The 19,732-nt window shown below is 43.9% G+C and overlaps 1 protein-coding gene across 1 annotated transcript; it reads left to right on the forward strand.

Annotated features, from left to right (window-relative positions):
* The first annotated feature begins 5,801 nt into the window (after positions 1-5,801).
* On the forward strand, positions 5,802-17,301 carry LOC115585028 (beta-1,3-N-acetylglucosaminyltransferase lunatic fringe-like). The gene is made up of 8 exons (XM_030423041.1): positions 5,802-6,372; positions 11,861-11,909; positions 12,391-12,493; positions 12,577-12,730; positions 12,903-12,988; positions 13,083-13,242; positions 13,360-13,445; positions 14,879-17,301. Exons 1-8 carry the CDS (start codon positions 6,004-6,006, stop codon positions 14,943-14,945), a joined length of 1,074 nt encoding a protein of 357 aa, XP_030278901.1. The 5' UTR covers positions 5,802-6,003; the 3' UTR covers positions 14,946-17,301.
* Positions 17,302-19,732: the final 2,431 nt, after the last annotated feature.

A 19,732-nucleotide genomic window follows, 5' to 3' on the forward strand; every position in this document is an offset into this window, starting at 1 on the left:
TAAGTCTGATGGTGATCTAAGAATCGGGGCAAAGAAAAGGTGTCAAACGTTATAAATCACTCCTGCAGATTATCTGATGCCTATGACACGGATGGACGAGGTTTTTTGTTCTGAAAGTGCCTAAAAGCTGCTTTTTTTTCTATTGGCCAGCAGGGGGCGACACCGGTTTCAAAAGGTTTGATTGTATGTAAGCTTATGAGAAAAATAACCCCACTTTTACATGATTTATAACCTTAGTAAACAGACTCTTAATGAGTTTAAGGTCTCGGTGTCCTCAGGATCTCAATCATAACCAACACGTGTCCTCTCCAGCTCCACCACTTCATCCAAAATATGGTCACTTTGAAAAAAAACAAGATGGCAGCATCAGGTGTCTGAGGCTGCGGGCGGTCGCTTTCCTGAGTTGGTGATTCAGCCCTCTGCTCTGAATCTATGGATCAAGAGCGGACAATTGGATTAAGCTGCAAGAGCAGTTTGAGAAGTTTCTAAAAGTCATTCTGAGAAGTTGTTCTTGATGTTACTTTGGGTCCCCATTAGAATTCCATGAAGCTTCTCTGAATCCAAACGAGCAACAAAGCCACCTTTCAAATCCTCCTCCAAAAAAAGACTTTCAGTGAATTATTCCTTTTAACACACTCACACAAAGGCACAAACACACGAGCAGATGAGTTGCTTCCTGTTCCTCCTGTCTTTTTTCGGGGAAGAGACAAGCTTTAATCAATGTCACATTGCGGACCAGAACACCCTGATGCCGTGACTGACGCCACGATAGCCACAAACCTCCGTCCCAGACGGCGACCTGTCACATATCTAACACCCCCTCCTCTTCTCCATCTCCAATCACTCCCCCCCTTTTTTTCCACCCTCTCCACCACTCCATCCTCCACTCCTCTAGATGTGGTATGAGAGTGATCCCTCGCTCTGGCAAGAAGAAAGGAAGAACACTTCCTCGCTGTTTGTTCTCCTTCCCACTCGCAATCACACAGCTCCGCAGTTTCGTCTTTCACAGGAGTAACCACAGTTAAGCAGCAGTTGATCTTCTATTAATTTCAACGAGGGGATGAAAGGCACTCAAGAATGTGGATTTTTTTTTTTTTTTTTTTTTGTCTGTTCGGAGAGAGTGAGAGGAAACGGGGGGGAAAAGTCCCAACTTGAGGCTTGGAAAACTGTGACCTTGCACTCTGGATCCTGCAACATATTGACAACAAAAATGAAACAAGAGGGGGGGAAAAGCAAGGAGAGAGGGAGACTGAGAAACAAGGGGAGAGGAGAGCGAGCTTTGAGAGGCATAAATGAAAGAGAGGGGGATTTAGATGCAGAGAAAATGGAGCTCAACTGTGCTCGCATGTCGTGCAGATCACACACACAGAGCTCAAGAGCACCATTATTTTCTTGCTCTGAACACACAGACAATGAGGGGGGGGGGGGGGGTGAGAGCAGGACACAGAGCTCCTGACTCGACTATAAATAGAGATTCCTCAATCCACATCCATTCAACCGCCACAGCGTTCTCCAGATACACGTTCACACACGGCTTCAGCTCACCGGGACAGAGAGGGAAGTGCATGTGCCGTGATCGCCCGGTGGGATGCTGGCGAGGACAGTAAGCTGCACTTGTCTTTAAAAAGGGGGGGAGTAAAAAAAGGTTTTCACGACGCAGTGGAGGGCAAACACAGAGGGAAATAACGAGAGCTCTGGCTTCGCTCTGCCCCTGCTGACGGTCTCAATATGTGTCTGTTTCTTCAAGTCATCAGCAGCGTTTCCTCTGTGTGTCAGTCAGAGCAGGAAGTCTGCCCGCGTGATAAGACGTGCAGAGACAAATCTGCTCTTTTTCTTACATCCTATAGCCTACTGAACCTCACGCTCACCGTTTAAAGCCTGCAGATCATGTCGTGATAGAACACTTCACGTTGTAAAAGAGAAAAAATCAATAGCTGATAAACTGGTGACATTCTCAGAAGCCTCGGCTGCACTGGCTAATGTTGGCACGCCAGCACAGGATGTGAACACAGTAAAAGTTACTCAAGGTGTGACGCCACTGTGAGTACACACAACTGCTAGCACGGCTGTAGACTCGGGTGCCGTTCATACTTAACGTTTAAAACAGAGTCACTGGTTTTTGAAGATTGATTTCCCGTCCGACTCAGACCAACAGATCTTTTATTCTGTTGTGGGAAAAAGTCACTACGAGAAGAAGAAAAGAAGAAGAAGAAGAAGCACTCTCAAAAAAAAGTGAGACAAAGATAAAATCAAGCTGCAGGGAGACGGTTTTATCTGATGTGCATTTTTGAACCTTTCACCAAAAAAAAAATGTGTTTCCCGAAGCCATCGTCTTTCACGTGAATGTAAGCCAGATGATTTTTCCGCACATCAACGGGATGACTAACGCTCCAGCCTAACTGATGATTAGATTGTGCGAGACAATGCGGTCGCAAAGTTCCCCTGACGGACAAAAAAAACCCACATAACCTTCCTATAACTTGCACCAATATGAGGCCGTTTCAGCTTTATGAGCAGCAGCTGCAAAGAGAAGTGGGAAAAGATTGTTTATTCAGTCGTATTAGTGGGAAGTGAGTCACAGGTTTCAACCGCGTTTCTTACTGAACTATCAGATAAAACAATTCTTGGTAACACGACGTTACTCGTGATTGGTGTGAAGCTGCAGGATCTGAGGTGATAAAGAATGAAAATGAATTATTCACTTGGGCAAAATAATCCACACTCAAAGTTCGCTCAATGAGATCTTCCAGAGCATTTAACCATCTCACATACAGCTCTTGTGATTTCATTCATAGCACTTTTAGAACCTTTGAACCTCGACTCGACTCATCTTAATTACCTTTTTCTCAGTCGAACTGCTGTTTTTTTTTTTTCAAAGTCGCTTAATTTGAAGCCAACCTTGACAGCTGCACCCACAGATAACGACTATTTCATGGAGTTAAAAGGCTGCGGAGAGGAAATGCCATTAAGCGGACCCTGAGTTTGTATAGCTCGCATTAAGCACCTTGCCGACTCCAGTAAAGTGCACCACTTATCTTTTGTGAGCGCTGTCGCAGTCTAACAAGTAACATCATCACCCTCCCAGCAATGCCCATCCTTTGGTGTTCGGGGAGTGTCTTTGCCTTTAGTTCAGTCTTTGTATTTACCATGTGGTGTCAGACAGCTGCACAAATGGATAAGGTGGCTTCTGTTAAACTTTCTCCCCAAAACATGACACCGGTCGAGCACACTTGGTCTTTTTACAATCTTTTGGAAGTAACGGTTGAAAGTAAGACCAGTCAGATTAAGTTGTATCTGATGTTGATCCGCGGCCTCACTCAGACGTAAAGCTGCTTTTCTGAAGTCTTTTTCGGAGTTATCGTTTCATCTGCTTCTTAAAAGTCAAAACGCTTTCACACACCTTGCTCCTCAGATGTTACGGTGATTATCCGATCCCGTCTTCGTCTTTTATTTATTCATCAGCTTAAAAGCCTGCAGCTCCCCTCCAGTTAGTCCAGTGAGTGTTAACTTTGGAGTCGCACAGGAATATGTTTTTTTTCCCACATAAGAAAGTTTGAATTTTGGATTGAGGACTCATGCTGTGCTCTTCTAAAGTAACTCTTTCTGGATTTCCCCTTGAAAATCTCACCTTTGCTGACTTCCCGCCATGCTGCAGTGATGAACAGGTGTATTCCAGGACCCAGTGACATCACAGAGGGGTGTGGTTACAGCTTGAACATCACACACTTCCTGCTGGGTGTGGTCAGCGGTGAAACTTTCCACCACAGAGGGCAGCAAAGACCTGCTTTTTATCCTGGTGTTAGGTTACTCTTTAACAACTTATCATACTTCATGGCATTTCTCTCTCTGGAGGTCCTAAATGGACTCATAGTTGTGTGGTGGTGTTTGTAAAGTCTAAAATGTAACGTTATACTGACTTTTCTTCAAGGACACAGACACAGACAAGCTGCACATTATGAGAGGGGAAACATTCCTCAGATGGTTGGCGGATCTGGCAACCTGGCAGCTTGGCATGTCCGTCTTCTCTGTGTGTGTGTGTGTGTGTGTGTGTGTGTTGGCAGCACTACACACACTCCAATGTCACGGTCGTCTTCAACATCTGTCCACTCGGAGGATTACCCGCCGAGCCTCCACACAGAGGAGCTCTGAGGAAAAACCGCCGGTTTCATTTTTCACTAAATCCGAACACCTGCAATGTGCTGAGTTATCCAACATATTAGAAATGAAAAACGCGCCATTACGATCACATTCTAATCTTCGTGTCATGACAGTTTTGAGGGGCCTCGGTAGCTGAGAGATATAAGCTAACATTAACTCTGTGAGAGCAGCAGTTTTCGGTGGTGCTGATTCCTGTTAGGCCTCGAAAAAACACCAAAAGACAGGTGCTGGATTGAAGGAAAAGAAAATGTGAATGAATGAACCAAAGCAGATACTGCCTACACAGAGCGCGAGGGTTCACTGAAAAGGTTTAAAGAGATCTGAATCACCATCATCAACACACCGAACGAGTTGAAGAACAGCGTTGACTCGAGCGCTGAAGCTGGTTTGAAGCTGGTGGAAAAACGCTTTTCTAACACACTTTCTGTTGTCGCTTTATTCTTCTGATTCATCATCCATCAGTGTATTCAAACCATCAGAGACAAAAGGCATCGTGCCGCAGGCCTTAAGCGGAAGAACACACTCTAATTAACGTGTACATGCAAGTTCAAATTGATTCAACTTAACTTTGTTTATTCTCTAATTTCAGACGTTTATAATGAAGTCGTGTGGCTTGAAATAACGAGTTGGATGAAAATGCAGTAAACGGTTCAATCAACACCTAAAAAAAACCCCAAACATGATCATCATATTTGCAGACTTCCCAGCATGCATTGTGTGAGAGTTGAAACTCTCCATTTTTTCACTGAACAGAACATGTGAGAGGGAAATTTGCTGTATGAGTTCCACACATTTTAAGATAAGTCATCACTGTTTGTTTTCGCAATAATCAAAACACTGCTTAACATTCAGTCTCTCTCTACCCCCCTCATACTTCTCATTTTTCAATAAGTCTCATATGAGCGAGTTTGCATGTTTTTTTTTTTTCTACCAATGAAGGAACAAGTCGTGCCAAGAAGAGCAGCTGTTGCTGTTCTTTGTGTCAGAAGGACTGAATCTTCAATAGTGAGGAAAACCAACAGGAAATCAAATGTGTTCACGGTATTGTTCAGCGAAACTGGAAATATTTAACGCAGCAACTGCCCAGAATTCGGTGCAAGAAATCCTAACACTTGCAGATGAATCCACTCAGCAGACTTTAAGATAATGAAGCTGTGAAACCTGACAAAGACTTCACTTTAAAAGAAATCTAGGACACAGATTACCTCAACATGACCCAAGTAAAGTAGATTAATAACTTTAAATTGTTTAAACTGTTTAGTTTGTCCAATGTTAATGTATTTGTCTACTTTGCTTCGTGATTCTGAGGTTTTTATGGGTTTTACATTGTTTTAAAGCTGACTTTAGTAAATAACATCCGGCTGTTCCAACAACTGAGGTGAGAAATTCAAACCCTAAATCTCAGAGAAGACAAATCCAACAAATCTTGATTTTTAACTTTTGTGGATTACACACTTCATCCTCTTTGTTTTTACATTTTGTCTTCACCTTCTCTTCCCAGTGAAAGACCTTGAGACTTTCGTTTGACCATCTCTGTGGAGGCTGAGTGAAGTCTGCCTGCTCTCTGCCATGTGCTTCTTCATCCGGAGGACTCGCCGCCTCTCTGCTGGTTAACTCCGCCCACACCCGAGCGCTCAAACCGGCTATTGGCTCGCCCGGGCCCGGCCCCGCCCACTGGAGGAGTTTATAACTTCAGTGGAATAAAGCAGCAGGAGGTCATCATCCACTGAAGGACGCAGACTGATCGGCCGCCGGTTGTGTGTCCACTGTGGAGATGTTGTAAACAGTCCTCTCAGCCTTCCTTCCGTCCATGAATGAAGCTGTAACACCACCCGCTCCGTCACAATGTGGAAACCCGCCGGTGGATCAATGATCACCTTCAGCTCGGCTGCAGCACCGCGCGCTGCCGCCGCCGCGGTCACCTGTCTGCTCGTGACCGGCATGCTGGTCGTCACCGTCGGTCACCCGAGCAGCGGAGACCCGGTGGAGCCTCCGGTCGCGGCGCCGGGCGGAAAAGTTTTCTCGGCGTATTTCAAGAAACTGACCCGAGAGAGGAGAGCGATGAGCGGCCCCGCGCGGAGGAGCGCTCCCCCCGCGCCGGTGGAGCGTCTCTCCCCGGAGGATCTGTTCATAGCGGTGAAAACCACCGGGAGGTATCACCGGCAGAGGCTGGATCTGCTGCTGGACACCTGGATCTCCAGGAACATGCAACAGGTGAGCCAGTGGAGGGAATGGGGCCAAACTTTACGGGTTTTATACAGTTAAAACAATCTATGCATATGCTTCAATTCTGAGCATTAATATGAATCAAAACCTTCCAGAAAGTGATTAATCAACAGCCTGTGTGTGATTTAATGTAGTGCCAGTCCCAGTCATGCATGAGAACAAACAGGCTGTACTTTAATGTACTGGTGAGTCATTTAGATCTTGTGTTTTGTGTGATGGGTCACATGGAGAGGGGGGGAAAAAAAAAACCCTTTCATGTCAGATCAGTGCTTATTCATTAAGATCAGAGCTCAGCTGTACATCATCTGGCCCTCATGCAAAGTGTTGATCTGCTGTGAATATCAAGGGGGGGGGGGAAGTTGTGCATGTATAGTAAATATTCCCCTCGTCTCCTCCCTGCTGCTGCAGTTGCAATCAAGTTATAAACCCCCTCAAATGCGAGTGGTTTCCAGAAGACGCTGCCTCTTTGATCCGGCCTGCCAGCGACTCATAAAACAGAGATAGAGGCCTTTGTAATGTATGAGAGGGAGATCTGAGAGGGGGGGGGGGGGGGGGGCCTGATGGGGCCCCCGACCACACTGCTGCTCAATGTGTTGACATAATACAGGCAGGGGACGTAACGAGGAAACTCTATAGTGGATGAATGAACCCGGGATTTCCTCAAGTGGTCTCAGTGAGATGCAGATGTGCGTTTCAAGACTCCCAAGTACAACAAAACAGTTGTTGGGGCTGTCGTCGATACACACACACACACACACACACACACACACACACACACACAGCAGCGACACTCAAGGTCGTCTGCATCGTAAACGGCGGCTTCAAACGTCGTGAAAACTGATTCGTCGTGGCTGTGAAATAGTAGAGGGAAGTTAGGTTTACGTTTCAGTGACACAATTTGCGCTACTTGTGTTTTCCAGTCACCTGTCTACTTCCGTTCCACTGCAATATTGTCTTTTTAAACACCACTAAGTGTATTTTACAGACAGCTGAAGTTATTTCTGGCACTGAAGCTATTTTACCAGCCTGATTACTTTTACTTTTGATGCTTGACTGCTGATATTTGCGTTCTACTCGAGTGCTTTAATGACTGCTGGAGTTTTAAAATACAATTCAGGGTTTTCTATCATACAGTTGTTTGACTATTTGAGTAAAAAATGAAAAGAGCCCATTCACATGTTGTTGTTTTTTTTTCATCCAGCAGTCCTAAAACCCAAAGATATTCAGTTTACTACAGTAGAAGTGTAAGAAAACCAGCAAATATTGGCATTTAAGTAACTGGAAACTCAGATTTTTACTTGATACATTACCAGAACTATATATTTTGTCAGTGAAACGACTAATAAGCGCGGCTCTAAATCTCAATTCTCTGCTACCAATTCCTGAAGACATCTTGTCCAAGTCATTAAACCAGCCGTCCTGTGATCTGGAGGAGTTGTAACATGACTTCTGGATCTGAAAGAAAGCTGTTGGACTCGCGGGGAGCCTCAGCTGTGAAGAGCCTCGGAGATAAATATTTGAGATCAAACGGTGCGAATAGACAGCTCTTTTGGTTTGAGTCACAGTGGTGAGTGAGTCAAAGATGAATCTGTTGCTGTAAAACACATGGGACTGTGGTGAGCTGCACCCAGCGGCTTCAAAGCTCCTAATCGAATGCAGACACGGCTGTGGAACGTACAGCGGTCGTTGTGATTTCCATTTGAACCTCAGAGGACTCGTTCGAGCCTCGTCTCGTGCTGCACAGAGACTGTTGACATGTAAATAGAGCTTATGTGGAGGGATCAGCTGATGTGTGTGAGTGCGGGTACGACTTGGGATGCTTTCGAGGACACTTTTCAGACTCGAGACCAGAGTTAATTGGGGACAGGTGGTGCAACTGGGGACAAAAGCTGCGTCCATATTGGAAAACAGATGATTTTGGGGGTCAGTGGTTAAGATTAGGGTCAGGTTAAGGTTAAGATTAGGGTAATGCTTCGTTTCCACGCAGCTCTCTGTACATATGAGTCAACAAGTGGATTCATTCCTATGGGAACCTCTGTTAACTCCAAAAGATGTCGTAGCTCTACGACGGGTTTTGGACAGACCGTGCAACAAATTAGCAATCTCATTTATAGGTGTAATACAGCTTTATTTATGGCATATTTAGCTAACATTGCTAGCATGCTAGCTGTGTGAAATATAAGTTGGAATGGTTGCAGAGTGTTTGATTTGTCTTAAGTATTTTACAAAACTGGTTGCACACCCAGCAAGCTCACCTCCTTTATTATCTGTCACAGTGCAGTTTTTGTCTGGATGATGCTCCGTGTGCATACAAAACAAACTAGAATGGCACTCGGTAGAGTGTATACCTCAGCCAACAATCCCCTTTAACTCGAGCAAGCCTTATCCAAGGGCAAATAAAACATATTTAAATCTCCCAGATCAGGATTTTTATGAGGCTCTGCATGATATTGAACCAATTCATAGATGCCAGCCATCTAAAAACAGATGATTGTTCTGGGATGAAACTTCCTGGATCCACACCAAAACATGAGGGGCTCTATTCTGGGCCAAGACCCATCCTCCGTCCAAGTTTCATTGAAATCTGTCCAGTAGTTTTTGTGTAATCCTGCCTACAAACCAACAAACTGCCAGAGGTGAAAACACAACCTCCTCGGCGTAGCTGATAAGATCTTCTCCCGTGCATTTCTATCCTACCACAAAGAAATGCGCTTCCTTGCACTGAACCGCGGCGGCGTAAACTGTGCGGAAACAAGGCAATGCAAGTCTATGTAAAGGTGTGTGTGTGACACATTCCTACATCTGCTCTCACGCTCAGGTGTGTGTAACTCTACCTGTTTCCCAGACACACCTCTATACCGTTAGACTGCTGAGTAATGGAAATACAGCGGCGCACACGTTCTCACAGTGTTACCTTCACAAACACAGATGCCTTGGGAACCACTCCAGATTTCTCATGGGAAGCTAAAAATGTGTCGGATCGCAAGAGTAAACATGCACGCACACACACACACACACACACACACACACACACACACACACACACACACACACACACACACACACACACACACAGACACAACTTTCTCCTGTCTCGGTTGTTGTTGTTTCCTGTGTTATAAAGTTCAACTCCTGCCGATACACCAACCCCCCCCCCCCCCAAAACCCACATTTTCTCTCTTCACACTGACCCCCTCCACCCTCCTCCACCTCCTGCCTCCACACCCAGCTTGGCCCGAGCACACACCACTGGTATGACACAGACACACACTCTAACAAGAAGCTGACGGCTCTCTGGAGGCTTAAAAGGGCTCAGAGTGAAGAGATTGACAAAACCTCACAGCTGGCTGGACTCTCTCTCTCTCTCTCAGCCTGTCTTTCTGTTCTCTCCATCACTGATGTGATCACACAGAACTCAGACCGGAGATTTATTATTGAACTCGTGCTGCCTGGCAGGAAGGTTGCAAAGTGCACTCAGAAAGTGTCGGGGCACATTTTGCACACACCGTCCCCGAACTAAAGGGCGTGAAATAAAACAATGTTGCATTATTCACGTTCTGGCTTTTATCTGCACTTTAGACGTGTGAATTATAATTAATTTTAGGCCTTTTGAGGGAAGACATTTTTAATCATCAAGGTAAAAGCGAACGCATCTTTATTGTTTGGCATCAAGTCAGGTAACGTCTGATGGCTAAAATACACAAACATCAGCAGACTTTAGGATCTTCTGGCCTGGATTTTCTGCCAGGCCAGCACTGCAGCAACCCAGTTAGTATTGATCTGTTGATTATGCGGAGTCATCTTGGCATCTTCCATTGAAAAGTAAACATTTTATAGACTTCAGCGACACAAAGAGCCATTCTTTAACAACATTTAAATTGACTATATTTCATTGTTAGGTACGTCTTATATAGACACTGAAATGCAGTCACTCAAGTGCAGCTGAAACACTCTTATGTTGTTTCCAACTAAGACGTCAAAACAATGACTTTACAGCTAAATCCAGCCCAGTTTTAAATTGGGACACTTGGATGGTTTTTTTTTAGCCATGATGGAGCAATGATCTATGATGAAGAAGTTCTAAGATTGGTCCCTTCACTTCTCATCAATCATCAGATCAAATTCCCTTTTTTTTTTTTACCTCCAACACTTTACCTGCTAATCCCTGACAATGTATGAATGTACAATGTAAAGTACGAACAGTAGCCTCTTTGGCCATAAAAACTCTTTTCTACAAGTTCATGATACATGTTGTCCCGCTGCACTGTCCTTAAACTTGGGTACCGTGTATAAAAAATCCCACACCGGGCGCCATTTAGCTCATTTAATAGAGCGGGTGTCCCATGTACAGAGGCTTTGTCCTCGCTGCAGCAGAACCGGGTTGGAGTCCCGGCCGTGGGCCCTTTCCCAGAGGAAACGAAAATTGGAAAAGAGATCTCAGTAGTGTCTCATTCATTTCTCCTAGACAACTATGAGATCTATCTGAGACCAAAGTGAGGCTGTGGCTGATTTCTCCTGTTTCTCAATTGTTTCTCCCGAGAAACAGGTGCAGAAAATCTCAACTTGGGCTCCCAGTAAGTTTCAAAGGAGATCTCATCAAGCTGTCAATGAAGTTTCAGAATGTCTCCCCAGTGCTGGAAAGGAGCAAGGTTTAAGCGGTAAAGTCTCAAGTCTCACCTATTGCTCCTAAGGAATTTTAGGAGAAACAAATGAGAAATGTTTGAGACCAAAAAAGACTACAACGAGACTGAAATGAGAACTCTCGCTGAGCTCCTTTACGGCTCCATAGCCATAAAGGAGCAAGCTTTGAGTGGTCAAATTTTCCTCTGGGTTGCTGCATGTCACTCTCCCTCTCTCTCACCCTGTTTCATATAATTTCTTGAGCTGTTCTACAAATAAAGCCATATAAAGGCCAAAGAAGAAAATAAAACAAAAAACACAGCGCTCACCCAGCGTCGGCGTGAACTGCCTGGACTGAAAACTGAGATTCAGCCCGTTTAACCTCATTGTCAGAGCCGAGGGGTATTTACAGCCCGCTCTGTGTGTGCACCCAGCGTGTGTGTTTACTTCCTGTGGAAAGTCGAGGGGTCTACACGGCTTCCTGAGTGCGCGGTGACCCTCGACCCCGTCACTCATCGCATAAACACCCGCGTACACACAAACACACACAGAGCTACAGCTGCTCTGCTGCTGATAGACAAGAGGCTAACCTTTGCCTTGGCTTCCATCCAATATCAGCAATACTTGCTGCTGCTGCAGTGTGTGTGTGTGTGTGTCAGTGTGTGTGTGTGTCAGTGTGTGTGTGCCCGAGGAAACAGGTGGAGCCTCACCTGAGATCGTAAACAATCATCCACGAACAATGACGGCGTAGCAGTGGGCGCTTCTGTGAGCTGGTGTTTGTGTTTCCCTGCTGGTCACTGCATGCTGCTGGAATAACATGAACTGTGTGTGTGTGTGTTTGCTTTCTTTTCCACAGACGTACGTGTTCACTGATGGAGAGGACGAGAAGTTGAGGAAAAGGATGGGTGAGCTGCATGCACACACACACACACACACACACACACACACACACACACACACACACAGTTTTGCTGAGTAGCAGCAGCGTTATCTGCGGTCTGCGAGCAGGAAAGCAGGAACACGGCTGCTGACTGAGCAAAACTGTGTTTCCCTGAAGTGCAGGAAGTCGCTTCGGTTTAATCAACAGGCCGTTCTTCATCTTACTCATGGAATTGTTTTACTTTCAATGAGGTATTCTTCTCGCCAATCGGATGCAATGTTCAACTCAGCGCAGAAGAATGCGTAATGAGGGTTTTTATGAGGTTGTTTTTTTCGACTTAATGACAGGATCGCATTTTTAAGCACCTCATTGCTTCTGGAGTGAACATTGATTCAGAGTTACTTCATCAAGAAAACATCTTATGTTATTTTATTTCTCATTTAAAGTCATTAACCGCAGCTGTGCCAGAGTCGGTCATTGATTTTATGTTTGTTTGTCATTACCAGGAGCTCACCTGATCAACACCAACTGTTCAGCGGCACACAACCGTCAGGCCCTCTCCTGTAAAATGGCTCTGGAGTACGACGCTTTCATAAAGTCCGGCAAGAAGTAAGACGCACTGCGAAGCAAACACACGTCACAAACACGCACACAGAAAGCATTCTCCTGACCCTCGGCGTCGTCTGTTGCAGGTGGTTCTGTCACGTCGATGATGACAACTACCTGAACGTCGGCCCCCTGTTGAAGCTCTTGTCTCAGTACAGCCACACTCAGGACGTCTACATCGGCCGGCCGAGCCTCGAGCGACCGATCGAGGCCACAGAGAGGCTTGGCACCGCTGAGATGGTAAAGTTTTATTCATTTATAGATTACTGTAAAATAAACATGTTATAATGAACATCATTAATACATGAAAATGTTAATTAAACCAAACAGTGAAATGCTTTTCACATACATGATGGCAGCTCCTTCATTCATGCTGTGTGTGTGTGTGTGTGTGTGTGTGTGTTGTGTGCAGAGGCAGGTGCGTTTCTGGTTCGCCACAGGAGGAGCAGGATTCTGTCTGAGCCACGGCCTCGCCCTCAAGATGAAGCCCTGGGCGAGGTAAATCCTTTACTATGATCAGTTCTGAGAATGTATTGGTGTTTTTGTCAGCTCCATCGTCAAACGCACGTCCTCCGCTTCTCTCTCCGGCCAGTGACGGCACTTTCATGTCGACAGCTGAGCACATCCGCCTCCCTGACGACTGCACCGTTGGGTACATCGTGGAGGCGCTGCTCGGCGTGAGCCTCATCCGCTCGGCGTTGTTCCACTCTCACCTGGAGAACCTGGGACTGGTGTCAGACACACACAGCCAGGTAACCTCACACACACACACACACACACACACACATACACACACACGCAGAGACACTCTCACACAGACGTGCTCATCTGCCAGCTGTCTAAACTATGTTTTGCTGTCCGTCCATCAGGTGACGCTCAGCTACGGCACAGTGGAAAACAGCAGGAACACAGTCTACCTGAAAGGAGCATTTTCAATAGATGAAGACCCGACAAGGTAAAATATCTCTCTTTGTATTAATTGTGGGAAAGAACTAGGGGTGGGAATTGATAAGACTTTATTCCCCTGCCATTAGGGCTTCCTCAGCATCAACACAACTATTTCATTGTGCCCGATTCTGAACACAATATGAAATGGCATTCGTGAACTTTAAGCCCATGTTGCACACAACATTTTTCAGCGTATTGTGAATGTTTTTCACCGGCGTGAAAGGATCATTTTACAGACATTACAGCTGGCACTGTTGTCACCTTTCTGTCTGAAATGAAGCCGCACTCTGGACCGTTCCCTCATCTCCTCCATCACTGCTTTGTTTGACGACTTTGATGTTCGCTGTTTGCAATATGCGGCTGTCAGAAAAACATCTGGGGCTGCAACTCGCGATCGCTTTCAGTTGCAATTTCCATGGTATTGTTTTGCAGAGACAGTTTCAGTTTGTGATCACAAAAGACAAAGTAAAGAATCAAATCCTCACCGTAACGAGGCTGAAATCAGAAAAACGTTGTCCACAGTTTGAGCGCAACACCACTGTCGTAAATAAATATCCCAGGTCTGTTACAATTCGTCAGGCGTAATGTACAAGAAGCAGACGTGTGTGTAACGCTGCGATCCGAGCAGAAACAACAGAGACACCATTCACCCCGTTACAGTCAACGTGACTTTGAAGCTGTTATTTTAGGGTTTTTAAAAAAAGTTACGTAATGTTGCTTTAATTAGACGGCTAGGAAAAAAGCTCTCTCATCTCACCGACTTAATTAATCAATGCATTGTTTGGACTGAAAATGGACGAAACTTGAGTGCCTTTCAGTCTGACAGAGGATCCGGTGTGCGGTGCCCAGTCCGACACAGAAGGCGGCCTTGTCTGTGAATACTCACAGCGTAGACGCCACACAGAGGAACAACATTCACGAGAGCAAAACAATGCGAGGGATGAAACACAAAAGTCTTCCTGACACGAAGGGGATTTGTTTTGTGTTCTCCCTCCTTCCCTTGTTTCTGCTGCTTGTGCGCTTGACCTCTTGTCAGTTATTGTATCATTGTGTGTTGAATTGTCATTATTTATGTACCTTGTCAATAGACCCTGATGGGGGGGAGGGGGAGGGGCGGCCTTGTTGACCTATTGACCGACGGGGTCAAGTGAAAAAGATTCAAAGTCTTTTCAAACAATCGATAGTACACGCTGTATATTGTATTTGTGTCTGTTTCAGGAAAAGCTTCAGTTTTAAAACATGTGTACTACATCTCTCCTTTATGTAAGCACTCCTTGTTGTGAATGTTTTACTACTACGACAAGTTTCCTGGCTTTGTTCATTGTGTGTGTGTGTGTGTGTGTGTGTGAGCACTGGACTAATTGTACTCACGGCCTTATTTTGAAATCCCCAGTTGGCAGCTTCCAGGCATTGTGACACTCATTTCCGTCTCTTTCTCAGGTTCAGGTCGGTCCATTGTCTGCTGTACCCAGACACTCCTTGGTGCCCAAGCCCCCGGCGTCTTTAACACCTTACTGGAGACACATTCAGACTGATGGCGGAGGAGGAGGAGGAGACATTTTTGTAATGTCTGCCTAAACTCAATCAGTTGGAGACTGAGATTATCACAGACACCCAGAAATAAAGAGTCTTACTGTCGCTCCCAAGTGCTGAAGAACCCCTGAAACAAGTGGACATGAACAATTTCTTCACGTCCAGCAGCCCTCCGAGGAGTAGACTGACTTTTTAGGAGGAGCTGCAGTTTAATGAGTTTGACACCTGAACTCTGCTTAGGCCCAAACTTCCATCAGGAGAGGAAGACAAAAGGCCAAACTCCTTGGATGAATGAGAAATGGAGAGACAACTTTGCCTGGTTGGATTCTGAAGAAAAGAAAAATGTAACGTTTGACCTGAAGGTGGAACAAGACGAAAAGCAGCGTTGTTACCTAAATCAAAAAGGTTTATCCTCTGTGGTGGCTCCAAACTGAGCCTTACCTTTCACACTCGGCTGTCCTCGTATCATTTTTAGCTCTTTTGTTAGCATCAGGTGTAGTTAGTTTCAGCTGTGCTCTGAGCTCGACGTTATCGTCAGCATGCAGTGCTCAGGCTCCGAGACTAAACCTGGTCTGATCATGTTGTTACGTATGATAACATTGTACTCGACATAGCAGAAGTCATTTTTCGCTTCATAGCAGCTAAACAAGTTAGGTGTAACACGTTACGTCAGAGCGCTTTTAGAGCTGTTGTTACTGCTAGCTGTAGTGCTAAGCTAACAGTCTTAATACATGTATCGCAGTCTTAAAATATTCCATAAATCTGAATAATCGTAACCACTTTATTTTGAGGTAGAATTGACATGATTGCTGGCTGTCATGCCATTGCACTGAAAAACTGCACATAAAACTACGGTAAGTAAAGTAGGTCAAAGTTGAACGAGGACTCTGTAGCCCTTTAAAAACAATTCAGTTTAGCAGTGCTGCATTCCCAGATCTTTGTACAGTAGTGTATGGGATGGGCAAAAAAGAAGGGTGCAAACTGAGACTTATTTGAATGTGGCTTTGTTGCTGAAATCCCACCGCTCCACTGTGTCACCATCGCGTACTGTCCCTTTAACATTACAGGGGCTGAGTCCGCTCTAAGCCGCTGCACTTTAATGTAGCCTATTATTCTTTTCCTCACATTCTTGTACATTTGCAGTGTCTGTCTTTTCACCAGTATTCTCAGCTGTGAAAGACGTAAATATGTTGTTTGGTTGCTCGCGTGCGACCTGACACGCTCCAGTGTTAAACAGTTTGGATTCAACGCGTGAAGTAATCAACACAGAGATGCCGAAGGAACCAATCATGTATTATTTTATTTTATTTTTGCGCATGAGGAGGTGAGAAACATCAGAGGGATTTTGAAGGTTTTGTAGAATCCAGGTTTCTTATCTGAAGGTTTTTATTTTTTGTCAGTGTTCAGTATTATCCTTTCTTTGAAGTATAAGAGCACTTTGTTGATTCATTTCTGCTGTTTGCAACTCATCATATGACAAAAGGACATTTGAACAAAAGAAAAAACCAAGTCAGACATTTTGGGAAATCCACTCATTAGTTTTCTCGACAGGAGTTGGATGTCAAGATTTATACAACACTCATGTTTGTACGCTAAGTTTGAAGCTTTCAGTTAGCTTGGCTAACAGGACACAGCTAATCTGGCTCTGTCTAAATTTCTAAATATAAGCCCGTTTCAAACCTCAAGTTGTTCTTTTTCAAACATCAGTATGTGTTAAGATATAATATGTTAACTGATGAGCTTTGGAGTTGCTCATACGCAGAATACCCTCAGACAAAACCTTGCTAGCTAGCTGTTTTCTCCTGTCACCAGTCTTTTGACTTAGCTAAGCTAAGCTAAGCTAAGCTAAATAGCTGCTGGTTCCAGTCATATATTTACGTACAGACATGAGAGTGGTGTCAATCTTTTCATCTAACTCTTGGCAAAACGCCAAACGGGGTATTTCCTACGACACATTTTCCATTCTGGACTCGTCCAGTGAGCCCTGTGTAGCAAAGTATTCTTCTAAAAAGGTGGATATCACCTGTCTTTATCCATTTCAATGGATGGACCATGTTTGTTAATGATTTAAAATGTTATACAGTAGCAGTATAACAAAGATCTTCCCCTTTTGAGGTTTTATTGACAAATGACTCATGTTGGGTCGTCTTCTATCTTTCTGTGCGTTGAAAGCAGTTGTTACAACTGAGTGAAAATTAAATTCTGTCCCTCGTTAAATGAATGTAAATGATGAACCGTTGCTTCTGAGGGGGACATGCTCTCTCCAGTATCTGGACTGTATGTGGACATTAAGGTTAGCCGAATAAAAACAGTTTTTGGTTAGATACGAAGTGTATGTGTGAGAATGTGTTCTTTAACACTTTGAGGGTTTCAAATGGAGCTGTAATGGACACCGGCTCAACCTCTGACCTTGTTTATGAGCTGCTGGGTTTCCTGGCTGGAGACTGAGCATCGCTAACCCCACAGAAACAAGAGTCCTAGAGGGATAAAGGCAAAACATTACTCTGTGTGTGTGTGTGTGTGTGTGTGTGTGTGTCTGTCTGTGTGTGGTTTAAAATGCTCCTGATGAGACAGTGACACCTGCTGGCTGCACATGTTACTGCACAGTGTCAATAATAGTTATGAGACTGGACCACTGCTGCTGTCATGACCATTTTTATATACACTGCTCAAAATTAGTTACCTTTTACAATATCTCTCAGGTGTTCGTAAAGGTCATTGAACTGTGTAAACCAAGGACAAAGAAGGAAATAAGCCGATGACTTTATCATTTTATCCCTAACAATGTTGGCGATATTGTATTTGAATTCTATTAGAATACTGTCAGTAAAATAAATAAACAAAAACCTTGAGGTAGCAAAGGCATCAAAAAATGAGCTTCAATTTCTGCATTTCCATTTCCCCTTTTTAGTTTTCACTTTTAACAATAAGTCTACATCAAATGGGTCGAATCAGTCCTCTCAGTGTAGACTGTGAGTTGTTGAACCACCTGCCCTCTTTGTGCCAATGCCTCTGAATATCAAAAGTAGGTCACCACCACCAGAAATAGCTCGACAGGTATGATTACCCCTGTGAAAAGCTTCATATGCTGACTCATGGTGCACAGGAAAACCAGAATATAAAGAGTTGCAGTTGCTGAACATTTTCTTTGTGAGAGTCTGAAGACAGCTGCTGTGATACATGATCGTGTCAGCCTTTCACATTTTGTTGCCTTTAAACAGCATAAAACATGCGTGCTGCCTGAGGGGCAGACCAGGTTGTTTTGACAGCTCCATCAGCAAAACATTCTGTCACACTAATATGTCGCAAATTTTGCAATTTCCTTCTCAGACTGTCAGCTGGCAGCACAGTTTTAAGAGTGTTCCGGTGATATCTATAAGCAGGGAGTATACGGTCGGTGGATCCTGTCAAATTGTATAACTTTTCTTTTTTATACTCAACAATTTCTAGAATTGGCGATATCAGCCTGCAAACTTTTTACATGGAAATGACATCTTTAAAGTTCTGGTGTTGGTCTTACATTTAAAAAATCCACCACAATTTTCTCATATATGATTGTACACTACTCTACCCTAATGCACCACACTCCATTAACATAACATTTTCAGATTTCTTCCCTTCCTGAGGTCGGCGCCCAAGGTTTTTTTTTTTCCAGTTTTCTTAAACTTATTATTTCCCCTTTGGAGACCAAAACTGAAATTTAATGTTAACAAATATTGTATCGCATTGGAAAATAATGTCACTCTGCCGTGCTGTGCCTCAATTTATAAATATAATATAAACATTCAGTAATTAGGAATCCTTTATATTTAAAGAGAATTTTTACCCAAACTAACACTCAAAACATTATTATGCACAAGACTTGACAAAAGTCTCATCTAATTCTTTTGCACTGATTCAATGAAAAGGGTCCCACTGAATGTTAGTTTTTCTATAATGTTGAGTCAATGTATTAAAAAATAATATAAAACTGTACTGTCGACATGACTGTGAGTTAATCGCCTTCACAAAGTATTGTTTGTATTGTAGTACCTATCCTGAACTTCTTAAAACTTGCCCCAAACAAACCAACAAATACTAGACAAAACATTTTTGAAAGGTACCATATGGAAGAATTTTAGCTGAAAGAAATCCAAAATTAACTTAAATTATCTACAAAGAGTGACGATGAAGAAATAGCTGTATTGTTGTTAAGTTAAATATGTTCATATAGGTACAGTGTTGCAGATGTAACTATAACTATAACTGAACTAGAGTTAGAAGCAGTGAGCAGTTATTCTGGTATTTGTGTATGAATTCAACAGGTGGTAATTTCTAACATTTTGCACCTTTAAACAATGAAACCTAAACTGAAATTGGCAAAACCCACCATGGAAACTAACTGAAACCAAACTAGACTGAAAACAATAAACTAACAATTAAATAAAAACTACTGCAAACTACTAAACTATTGAAACTCTGATATGTGGACATCACCAAACATATGATGGTGGCAGAAACATCCAACACCTGGATTCACATATTCATTACGCCACTGATCCTGATTAGATCCGGTTCTGCTGCTCAGACACAAAGTCTGAAACTCTTTCTTACAGATCGCAGAAGTCTGGATTGTACGGTGAGAACATGAATAATGTACTTGCACCGAACGACCACAAGGCTGTGACAAAGTTGAGATAAGCTTGTGAAGTCGAGTCTAGATTAATGACGTAATGCAAAATTGCTGGCATCACACCTCCAACTCTGCCTTAACAGAGCAAC

Source organism: Sparus aurata, chromosome 1, assembly GCF_900880675.1.
Source record: "Sparus aurata chromosome 1, fSpaAur1.1, whole genome shotgun sequence".
Lineage (NCBI taxonomy): Eukaryota > Metazoa > Chordata > Actinopteri > Spariformes > Sparidae > Sparus > Sparus aurata.

Bases quoted from the DNA above. Each gene is read 5' to 3' on its own strand.
- LOC115585028 (XM_030423041.1), top strand. From the start codon at position 6,004: ATGTGGAAACCCGCCGGTGGATCAATGATCACCTTCAGCTCGGCTGCA. The intron at 6,373-11,860 runs GTGAGCCAGTGG...TCTTTTCCACAG, and splicing joins TCTCCAGGAACATGCAACAG to ACGTACGTGTTCACTGATGG. The intron at 12,731-12,902 runs GTAAAGTTTTAT...TGTTGTGTGCAG, and splicing joins GGCTTGGCACCGCTGAGATG to AGGCAGGTGCGTTTCTGGTT.